This window comes from Urocampus carinirostris, chromosome 11 (assembly GCF_059441175.1).
Source record: "Urocampus carinirostris isolate Australia breed hairy pipefish chromosome 11, RoL_Ucar_1.0, whole genome shotgun sequence".
Lineage (NCBI taxonomy): Eukaryota > Metazoa > Chordata > Actinopteri > Syngnathiformes > Syngnathidae > Urocampus > Urocampus carinirostris.
In genome coordinates, this window is record NC_142359.1 from 33,044,197 (window position 1) to 33,056,267 (window position 12,071).

Below are 12,071 nucleotides of genomic sequence, written 5' to 3' on the forward strand. Positions count from 1 at the left end.
GCATGCAGTCCAAAGAACAAACATAATTTTGTAATATGTTGTAAACAATAAACGTCAGTTGTTAAAACCATTAAATTTAAACAGTTGAGAACAGTTAAATGGACAGTGTATATCTAGTGCCTCCTAGTGGTACAAAAAACTTTCATTCAGTAATAAAAACATTGATTTGAATACTAGACAAAATTACATGAACTATCATACCAATGTTAATATTTATAAGAATTCATAGGTCGAGAAATTTGTATTTCTTTTACACAAAGGAATCCCCACTTGGGTTGCTGTGCTCTGTGGCACTGGCTCTCGCTCGCACCTAACAACACAGTGCCATCTAGTGGTCAAATATTACACATTGTTTTAGTTGCTATTTTTGTTATAGACCTTGCCATTAAATACTGCAGTGTTTTTCAACCAGTGTGCCGAGGAATCATGCCGTGAGACCTTGACTAGTGTACCGCAGGAAATTACTAAATATTTTATCTTTGCAAAAGCTTGCCATAGGTCACTTTCTCTGTTTTCATCCAGTGATCACCTGAGTAATTGTAACAATCATCCATATCAGTAGGTGGCAGAAGACTACTTTTTTATTTTTATATACAAAGTATCTCTTCATGAGATAGCAGTCAAGTCATGTTTATCTGTATAGCCCTTAATCACAATAAGTCTCAAGGGCTGTGCAGACAATACACAGACACAATCAACATGAAATATAGGTAATAACCGAATGTCCGGTTGACAGCTTCCTAAGGTCAACATCATTCATAAGCAAGCCTAGATTTAAATGTTTTGCTTTTACTAAAACAATTCGAGATATTTTGTAACAGTACAGTATAATAACTTATTTTGTTTGATGGAACTGATTATGATTACACCGCAAAAACGTCAAAAATATATCCAATGAACTGAAGATCTTGCACAAATGTTGTTTTTAAAGAGTAATTTTACTATTAAAAAAACTTATAACATAGTAAATAAAATCTTTATTTGTGGAACATTTGTGCTCATTTAAATTTTTTTTGTTAATCTTACTAGAAAATGAAAAATATGTAGTAAAACTTCAAAAACAGGTTTAAAATATAGTCGGATCCAAAAGACATCAAAACAAAGCAAAATGAATACCCTGAGTCTCGGTGACCAAAAATTGTATTTTAAAAAAAGTAATTGTAATTATATTGTTTGCTCCGAGTGAGTTGTCTGTCTCTGTGTGCCCTGCAACTGTCAACCAGTTCAGGGTGTCCCCTGCCCACTGCCCAAAGATAGCTGGGATGGGCTCCAGCACCCCGCGACCTTACTGAGGATAAACGGTGCAGATAATGGATGGATGGTACCAAGTAACAGTTATTCAGTGATTTAAGTAATTGCGATGGTTTTTCTTTTGTTTTAGCTGTCCCCTGCCCACTGCCCGAAGATAGCTGGGATGGAATCCAGCACCCCCCGCGACCCTACTGAGGATAACAGTGCAGATAATGGATGGATGGATGGCTCCGAAGCAGAGTGCATTCAATCTTTCAATCTTAGTGAATACTGATCTTTTGCTTTTTGTTTTACTTTTTATTTTTTGGGATGTCTCCATTGGTTCAAATAGAATTGTAAATAGTCATTTTTTTTCTCATTTGATTATTTATAGCAATGAAAACTTAATATTTTTTAAAAATATTTTATTGGTTTGCTTTTTCAGGAATTTGGTGACGTTGCTCGACTTTAAATCTGTTCAGGGTTAAAAAGCTAAAATTGTTTTCCAATTTATACATTTTTTTAGATCTGTTAATGTTTTAATTTATAATTCATGTGTTTTTCAGGGATGCCGAGTAAATCATGAAATTATTAATTACTAAATAATTTCGTGCACAATGTTTTATTATATTTGTAAAAATATAATAATAAACAATCTAAGGAACCGTTTGGGAGCCGAAAAAGCCGGTTAATCTCAGTGGGCAAAGCAAAAAGAGCCAGTTATCTAAAAAGAGCTGTCCTCTTGGGTGTTACAAGTAGGGGGCTGTGAGGCTTTATATGACAACGCCATTATCAAGAGCCGTCAGGGCAGGCGTGTTGGCGACATTTTTACGCACTTAAAAAAAAAACAATAATAATTACTAATGTAATGTGTTGTATAGTCAGACTGCCAAGAAATATAGCAATGGCAAAAATTTCAAGCATTTCACTCAGAATTCAAGCGTTTTACCTAATCTTAAAAATATAACATTAAAATTCAAGCATTTTCATGGATTTCAAGCATCCGTATAAACCCAGTTTTAATTTATTATTTATATGCCTCTCCCTAAAAATTGACAGAGGTTTATTCATGTATGTATGTCTTTACTGACCAAGCACACTGCCTAATTGGTTTTAGAGAGAGGTTTTTTCTTTATTTTTTTGTATGAATCCGGAGTATGTTCAATAAAATATGAATTTTTCACTGTACCCAATTTTCTTGTGTTTATTAGCATTTTCACAAAAATTAAATCAACCTCATGCTAAATTTAGATAAAAAAAATTATTATCCGATTGTTCGACTAATTGTTTCAATACTCAGACACTATTTCAACTATTGAAATAGTAGTTTGTTGCAGCCCTACTTGTCATCATTGAAAGTAACTTTTTTGAGGTGGGAGAAAACGCTTTCCTGCGTCCTTATATTCCACATGTTCGCTGACTTCCCTCAGGAATACCTTATGACAGTGATGGAGAGGATGGACTGAGGGCAAATAACATGCTGTCAAGAGGCAAGCGCAAGTGTTACAAGGTAACAGTTAAACCTCTCCTGCTGCATCATTTATGCGTTGGTGCAGCAAATAACAGTAATTCAAGGCAGAATCATTTCATTTATGCAAAAACAAGCGTAAATTGAGTTGTAAATATAGTCAAAGTTATTGCCGAAAAGCCCAAGTTGAAAATAAGACGATAGATAATACGCCTTATGGTGCAACCTGGACACATCATCAGTGACTCTCCCAGGGTCTTAGTCAGACACTCTGACCTAGGCGACCCAGCCGAAGGTGATCCATCCCTTGACTTGTGTCCAGGTAGCGCACTAGACCACGCCTCGCCCCTTCTCAACCAGAGCCAGCATGAAGCCTTTTCAGCCATCCTAGAATGTTGTTATGGCTCTTTGCCTTTGCATTCTACAAATACAGAGGAGCCTGAGGACACTTTGTAAGGACCTGCTTGCAAGGCCTCCGCAGCCAACCTGAGAAGGCTCGCAACGGGCCCTCCACCCATTCCTCAGGCATTCAGCCACAAGATCAGCGTAATTTGCCCTCTTCCTCTACTGCGCTTCATTTATCCGGTCCTCCCAGAAGACTGTTAGCTCAATGAGCACCACCTGTTTGGCACTCCTCTTCCAACTCAGCGCAATCCTCGTCCCGGATAAGCTTTTGCCTTTCCTGTCCTTTGGTTCTTCTGTAGCATGGTTTGGGTTGCCACCCAGCCTGACCTGTAGCTACTGGTCCCACTAGGGTGCTGTTCCGCAGTATCACTTCGACCTTCTCTACTGCCTCCTGGGCACGCCACTTCCTTCCTGTTCTTACCTCCACTCCTTCCAAAGAGGCTTTACTGTCTTATTTTGTGTGCCCAAAACGTTACAAATTCTAGCTTTGCAGTGTTCGTATGCCTGTTGAAATTATTTCTTCAAGATCCCTGTCTAGTATTGGTCGACATTGTATAAAATGCTGGTATGCAATCTGTTTGCCTGAAGAGAAGGCTAGTGGCTGAATTACTTCCCACAATGCACTTTTCTTCTTTTATTCAGTTTAGAACAACTGAAGGCATCATGGCCTTTGTAAAGAACTGAATTTTTTGTGTTGTATTTATTCGTCAGGGTCACAAAGCTTGGAATGATGCTAACCAGAAAGCAAAAACATAATCAACGAAAAGAAGCTTGCAATTACCCAAAATTTCAATAAAAGCCAAAAATCACTACCCTCACTAAGACATGTCGCCATAACCAATTGTGGTTGGTACTTATTAAATGTAAGGAAGCAATTAATTGGTTTAGGAAATCTGCCATTCCTCCAACCCCCCCATTGCATCCACCCACTAACTCCATTTAACCAGCTCAAGTCATGTTATACAAAAGGTAAACAGAATTGCATTTGTCCTTTACAAATATCTTCATGTATAATTTTATTTAATCATATGCACGTATATTACAAATAAGTATCCCTTAATACGTTATTTTCAGCTGGGTAATTAATAAATCTGACAGAGAGCGCTAAGCCACACCCACCATAGTTGCGGTATTCATGCGAATAGAGCGGCCGAAACAACAACGAGTGACTTTTTATCCTCTATTCCTAAGAGCATAGCCATATCATTTCTTCCTTGTTATGCAAACTTGTCTCAAAAGACAGTAAAGAAAAGGGTCTCAATAATTATATGTAGAGTTATATTCATGGCATCAAGGTGTCCAAAGATGTTAATAAGCTTTTAACGGTGAATGCAAAATGTTGGCTATCAATGAGGAAGTCCAACCCAGGCCTATATGAACTGTACATAGAAATAGATTCAGATTTGTGAGAGATAATGGTATATAGAGGATATACAAATAAGTGACCCAGCACATCAGCCATCTCCACCCGTTCTGCAGCGGCGAACATATGGAAACTACATCACGAGCCCCACAAACTCGATACATCGGATCACGAACTGCACATCTTATTTTTTTTAAGTTTTATGTTAATTACGAAACGCCACCTTCACTTGCATTTGTTTTTGTCATACGCTAACGAGGGCGCAGTGATATACTAAAAGAAAGGTGATGTCGGATCTATTAGTTGGGTTCTATCCCCATCTATACGGCAATTTTACTTTGCGATTGCCCGAATACTCAGAACAGATGTCGTATCGTGGGACCAAGGGAAAGTGTACATTTTTTGCCATGGGTAAAAGCTGTGCCAGGGTATGTGTACAAGGCACGATGTATTGTGTACAATTGTTTGATTTTTGTTTAAAACCTCAATCCACAACTTGCTCAGTAAATTAAATGCGGTTCTTGAACTGATGAAAGAATATGAATGGTATTGGTGTCTTCTGAAAAGTAAGACTCTGACAGTTTGTCTCAAATTGAAATAATTAACATTGAGTGATCTGAGTTGGAACACATGCCTGCATGGTAATCTTAGTTGGAAAACAGGTGAGATAATAGATTAAAGCCTTACCTGGTACCTTGATCACAATCTGAAAACTTAACATTCGATTTGACGCATTTTTTAAGGGTAGGTTTAGGCGTTTCCCAAAGTGGCCCTTTGGAAACAACTAGTTTACAGCTCTAAAACCTCTGCAACTGTGTATTTTACTTTGGCCAATTTTTAGACATTGTTGTAAATGTTTGACGATCTTTCCAGAAGTCAATCAATGATTGTGCACAACTGCGCGTAAAAATAGTGCGTAAAAAGTTGGATTAACGCACATTTATCTTTGGCTCTGATTTGAATACACATCAAAATATTGCACACACTCATGTAGGGAATTTCAGTTGCCGACCAATGTGTGAATCATCGTTTCATTCGGTTACTACTGGATAAAGATATTCAAAGCTAAAAAAGGTGATCGTGGTTTTATTAATACAGCCCGTTATAAGCTAATGCTGTCTGTGGACCGTGAAAAAAAGCCTGCTATTGGCCGAGAGTGGTGTCAATCTAAAGGACAAGCTAACGGCTATATTGGTAAATAATGTTTATCTGTAAACGGAAATTATGTAGCAAAACGAACGGACAAGGATCGACCAACGATGCAGATATGCATTTAGGCGTTTTTTTTAATTTTTTTTATGTCAGCATTATTGTGTGTTTTGGAGTAAATATTTTACACGGTTGGAGTCACTGGATGGTCCAGGGTGTAACTACTCCATGTTTGCGTACATTCAATTAATTTGATAACTGCCAGGGGATTTAATTGGTGAGCTACACCGGCTTAATAGTTGTCGGGTATCTTGTTTCAGACTGATTGTGATGTTTCTGTGATGAGTACATTTTGAAACGGTCATCGTATCTTGAATCCCAAGGGTTTAAGCTTTCCAATTATTTGTACCATGATGCATTTCAGTGACTTGTGACATTGTACAAAAACATATTTATCAACAGTCCGACGTTAAGGGGTTCAACTGCACAATACTTTAGCTACATTTAAGAAGTGTTTTTGTTTTTTTGATTTGGTTCGCGGCTTGTCATCAGGGTGGAATGGTGGGTCCTCAAATCCGACTACAGTTGAGAACTACTGCCCTATATAAGCCTCATTTTATGTACAATAAATACAAATTTGTTGACATAAGAGTTTTTAAACACAAGCACGTTTATATGATTTTTTTTTAAGCGGATTAAGCTTTTTTTTTTACCACTGGGAGGCGCTAAATAATACACAGTGTCCCTTTTATTTTAAAAATCAGGGGTCAACTCAAGCAACTGTCAAAACTTTCTACTTACGTTAACAATAGATTCCTTGGTCTGGGCCATGTCTGAGATGACACCGTCCGTGATGATGAGCAGGACAAAATACTGCGAGCCATCCTTCACAGACGCTGCATATCTGCGTCCAAAGGAAAAGCACACATTCACAAACACAGATTAGCACGTGCAGATGTAATACACAATAGTGTTTCTCAAGTACACCATTTTATTCATCATTGCTTTATTTATTTTATCAGAACAGTTTTCTTCTTTTAAATCTCCCCACTGAGTAAATGTCGTGTGATTCTCACCTCGCCTTCTAATGTGGAGGATGTTAATCCGTCAAATGTGTCGATTGCACGGGTCGTTAAAGCTTTTGTCATTGTATTTTTCAACCTTCAAGGCTACTGTTTACACAGGAGATGATGATTTATACAATTTCTGCAGTTTCAAGTATAATTAAACACACGTAACAAGAATTTTGCGTTTTTGAGGGGTTACAATATAGTCTTGTTGACAAGTGAAAATACATTTGATAATGTCAAAGATTTTAAATCCTGTATATTCTGCACCACAAATACCAGATTATAAAGGCACCCCACCCCTTCGTCTTGTCATATACTTACCGTACATAAAGCACACTGGACTATAAGGCGCATGAAATTGAGACCACAGAAAGAGCTAACGTGTTTATTCATGTATAACCGTTGGGCTCTTATGTTATATATTAGTGCAATGGTTGATCAGTTGATAAGTGTCGCTAACCCAAATTGCAATATTGTTGTATGCAACGAGAAGCTAACCCATGTTGCGGCTGTAAAAGTGCCAATACTTTATCACTAGACCAACAGTGTCAAGATGACATGGCATTAAATTTGATCTTATTATCACACTTTTTTGCTCACAGTGCCAGAAACATCGATTTGCATTGTTCCCTTTGTTCTGCATTCTGATAGATTAAACAGTCTCTTGTTTTTTTCACTTGTGCGTCAATAACATTGCGGCTTAAGTACAATATACGTAAAAGAGCTTGTATAGTATTTTGTTGAAAGACTTTTAATTTTTCTATTCTCTTACATTCGTTTCTGGCACCGTGAGTAAAAATAGTCTGATAATAAGATAAGGTCTAATGCCTTTTCATATGTCAAATGCAACGCTAGTGACCTAGTGTCAGTGCTCTCACGGCCACAACTTTGGTTCGAATCCCATTAAATACAATGTTGCAATGGTCAGGATGTTTATTGATTGAGCAATCAATGCACAAATACGGTAGTGTACCATGAAACCTTGTGTAGTAACACACACGTATAAATACTGTATGCATTTCAAAGCTTATCCACCGTATTTTGCTATCTATAAAGAGCACTGGATATAAGACGCACAATAAAACTTCTGGCCAATTTGGGGTTGTAGGTGTGCCTTGTTGTCTGGAAAATACGGTATATTAAACACACATAACAAAAATGTAGTATTTTTGAAAGGTTGGAATACATTTTTGTTAACAAGTGAAAATGGACTTGATAATGTAAAGGATTTTATATAGTTATCATGTATTTACACATTAAGTACTTAAATGTTTTCTGAAGGCTTCATTCTTTTTTGCCACTCAGTGTCACAAGACCCTGATGTCACCAGATAAGCAGGGTGTGACAGGGTAACTAGAGGTCAACTATTTGGGTGAATTATTTTTCATTATCTTTTTTACTCATTTAATGATGCACACATAATGAGTGTCAAATGTTTGAAAGAATAACACTTAGAAAATTCCTTATATAGGGAAGACCACATGATCATTATATTGTGCTTCAAATGTAGTCAGTAAAATGGGAGGAGAGCAGCAAATCAGAGGAAGTCTAAGTGCGAGATGCCGTCGCTCCCGCATGCCAAAATCTAGGTGGAGTATCTGTTGTCTTTATTGTTGTGGATTGATCAATGCGAAAGGGAAAGTGCCTGGCAGCTTGCCCATCTCTGCAATTGCTCTGTTTTGGCCCATGTTTATGCGTTAATTCTATGGCAGATTCCTAAGCAGTGTTATTTTTAGAGTTATTGTTGGACTACTGCTTTCCATTCTTTATTTGTACCAATAAAAAAATCTTCCTTCCATGTTTTCTAAAACAAATGTTTAACTGATGAAGATGGTTTGTACGTTTTATCAGTCGAAAAACATCACTGACCACCCTTTACAAAACATTGGTTGCATTGGGAATCGTACCCAGGTTGCAGCAGTGAGGGTGTTGAATACTAACCGCTGGAACACCAGTGATACAGATGACATAAGGAAAAGCATTGGACTTTATGTCATGATCACATTATTTCTACTCAGGGGGCCATTTTGAGACTGGGAGGTCGCTGGTTCGCGCCTCGGCCGAGTCATACCTAAGACTTATAACATTGGTAAAATGGCGGCGCCCTCTCTTGGCTGCGGCTACATCGGCTCGCTACAACGAGTCAGGTGTATCGACATTTCGTTCTGTGTACATTGTTACAAAGAATGACAATACAAAGGAAATTATTATTATTATTATTATTTGTTTCTGCTAACATGAGTAAAGATAGTGTGATAAGATGAAATCTAATGACAGTGTATGTACAGTGGGACCTCGGTTATCGCGGTTAATGGGGACCAAAAACACCCGCGAAAAGTGAAAATCTGCGACGTAGCGACGCCCCTTAAAAAAAAATAAAGAATAAAAAAAAAATTAAAAAATTTGAACCCACGCAGGAGGTTCCCACGACCTCAGAACTGAGCCACACACGCGCTAACCACTGCGCCGCCTCAGCACCGAGCCCATGACCTACCCGGCGAGTCCGGTCGCCGAGGCGAAGGCCCTCGCAGGAGACGCCTTTGGCCCTCGGGCACCATCGCGGCCCGAGCGCCCGACCCGCTCGGCTTGTCGCGGTGTCGTGCATATCGTGCCCGAAAGTACTCGCGCCGCGGGTTAGGGGCTCGCTAGCGGGAGCGACCAAACGCCACCCGCGGTGCGGCGCAAGTAAAAAAAAAAAAAAAAAAATATTTTCTTTTTTGATTAATATTTTTAGACCCGGCTAATGGGGACCAAAACCAACCGCTAAAAGTGAAAATCTGCGAAGTAGTGACGCCCCTTCATTAAAATAAAAATAAAAAAATGTTTTAACCATTACAGGCCGCGAAGCTCTGAAGCCGCGAACATCGAAGCGCGAAGTAGCGAGGTCCCACTGTACATCACTGATGGACCTATGTTTAAGTTGTGGCAGACTCACCACTGTGATCTGCAATAAAGCCTTAAAAATGAAATGTGAGATACAAAGAATGGCAGGATAGACAGGCAAAAATATTAAAGATACCATCCATGCTTTTCATACATTTTTAATTGTATCCGTGCCAAGACAACATATTTTCATAACTTGAGATTGCAAAACAAACTAATTACCGTAAGGTCTAGACTACAGAACTCATCTATCTGATTAAAAGCAGCATTCAAGAAATGGTAAATGGTCAAATGGTCTGCATTTATATTGCGCTTTTCAAGTCAATGAAGACCTCCCAAAGCACTTTACAATGTGCTTCACAATTACCCATTCACACACACTCACACACCAATAGGGAGTCAGCCATGCAACGAAAAACTCATCTTTGTTTTTGTACAAGCCGCACAGGATTTTCACCCAGAGATTGGACGGGCTTGTGAATTTTAGTCAGTACAGTGCATTAAGTTTTGTTTTGAGAATGTTTTTGTTGCACATCTGAGTATATGTTAATACCAATTTAACTAATATTGACTGTTGCACTATTAGATTGAGACTGACAACTGTGGACAGAGTCCACAAATGAGTGTCTTAATCGTGGCAGAATGTGTAACTTTTCCTAGACATTTCCCCCACTGATTCAGACATGATCGTGATCTTACTGCATAAGGATTGTAGGAATCTAGTTCATCCATTGATGCACGTCACTAATTAGATGACGAGGCCATTTACTCGCTCTTCATTGAATTTCCACTTTGACATTCAGAGCACTTGGCAGAATTGTGTTTATATTAAACAGTCGGATTCCCTGGTCTGCATCAGTTCTAAGCAAGCTACTCGATGCCAAGGTGACCTGCTGGGGACGTGCGATCAGGTCAAAGCAGACCTGAGAGATTTGCGGGAAATTCCCGCCACGCTTTCAGTGTTGCCGCCGACACCCTTTAGAGTATCCGCTTTGTGATGAAAAAAAAATTAAAAAATGAATAAGCTGCATCATATTTTAAATTTCAGTGTTTAAAATGAAGTGTGGAATTTACGATAGTCACTTTTCTCTTCTAGATGAATGCCAATCTTCCCTGCAGCAAAAATGCAAAGAAATGTGCAATCAAAAGGTTCTTCAGGGATTGTGCGCGTTTCCCCTTTTCTCACTCGCCTTAGCTACCTGGCAACAGTCGCCACAAAGAGCTTATTACAGAAAAACACCTTTACCACCTTAAGAGGGAAAAGTACTCCACGTTCTTCTTACCTAACATGTCATTCGGGTTCATGTCTAAAGGAGAGCTTGAGCGCCATACCTGGCCACGTGGTTTACCACCGGGGAGAAGTTGGTGGGGCCGTACAGTTGGACTGACTTCAGGCTCTGATAGTAGGCTTCCATCACACCGTCAATTCCAGCACAGTAAGGGTTTTGAGGGTTCCCGTTCTGCTCCCAAAATATATATTAGGAAGTAAAAAATGTCAGGACAATTTCCTTATCGCCGATTATCTCTCACCAAAGCAAACTCATGGGAGATCCGCCCGTCAGGCGGCAGCTTGGCTCCGAAGCCAAGCGCTGGAAACATCTTGTCGCTGTCGTAGTCTTGAATAATTTCCCCGACTGCCTTGAGGGCCATGGCGTAAGCATTGAGCTGGTAAGGGTTCATGTAGTGGAGGGAGGTGGGCTGGGCTGGGTTACCTGGAGATTATGTATTTCAGGAAGGTCAAATTAAGTTTGGCTCTGTGGCCAGAGCCAGCCAGTCTGTTCTTAGGCGGGCAGGATCGGTAAAAGAATGTCCATTACAAATTTTTAGCTTTGTTTTTCAGTATTATGCTTTATCAGCCTACGATAGTACCCTAGCCCCTACGTATTAGAATCACAGATGACAAGGGTTTTTGTCTTCTTTTTTTTACACAACACATTTACATAGCTGACAACACAACCGCTTTATGCGTTAGACTAGCACTTTTTTTAAACAATAACAAAAGCATCTTGACTCAAGACTAGTATTTTAGTCTATGGTTTCATTTTTTTGAAGCTAGTCTTAGCACATAATCAAACCACTCCATCACATTTGATTGCCACTGTGGAAAAAGTTTGCCTCTTCCAGTTTTAATGAGCACATGTTGGATTTTCATGTTTGGCATTGAATGTGTTAACTGTTTTATTTTAACAGTTGAATTGAAGCAGTTTTTACCTGAACCGCCTCAAATTGCTACAGAAACTCAACTCTGCCCTCTAGCGGCCAGACAGAGCATATGGTTTACCGTATTTTCCGCACTATAAGGCGCACCGGGCTATAGGGCGCACCCCGAAAAAATAGTTTTTGGTCCTATTTTTGACATACATAAGACGCACCGGATTATAAGGCGCTACAATGGGGAACGTCGACAAAACCGTCAGATAGTTCAGTCAAACTTATTACCCCCTTAACATTCCGAAAACTTGCAAAGACGCAAATATGTGTTGAGAACACGTGCGGATGCGGT

General features: G+C 39.2%; 1 protein-coding gene across 3 annotated transcripts in view; it reads right to left on the reverse strand.

The window, feature by feature from the left end:
* Positions 1-12,071, reverse strand: part of LOC148357119 (copine-8) — a 115,765-nt gene that overhangs the window by 17,988 nt on the left and 85,706 nt on the right. For all 3 annotated transcript variants that reach the window (XM_088348500.1, XM_088348499.1, XM_088348501.1), the window contains 3 exons: positions 11,099-11,280; positions 10,901-11,028; positions 6,417-6,519 (listed from right to left, as the gene is read on the reverse strand). In XM_088348500.1, coding sequence (XP_088204626.1) covers positions 6,417-6,519; positions 10,901-11,028; positions 11,099-11,280 — 413 coding nt within the window. The remainder of the gene's footprint in view (positions 1-6,416; positions 6,520-10,900; positions 11,029-11,098; positions 11,281-12,071) is intronic.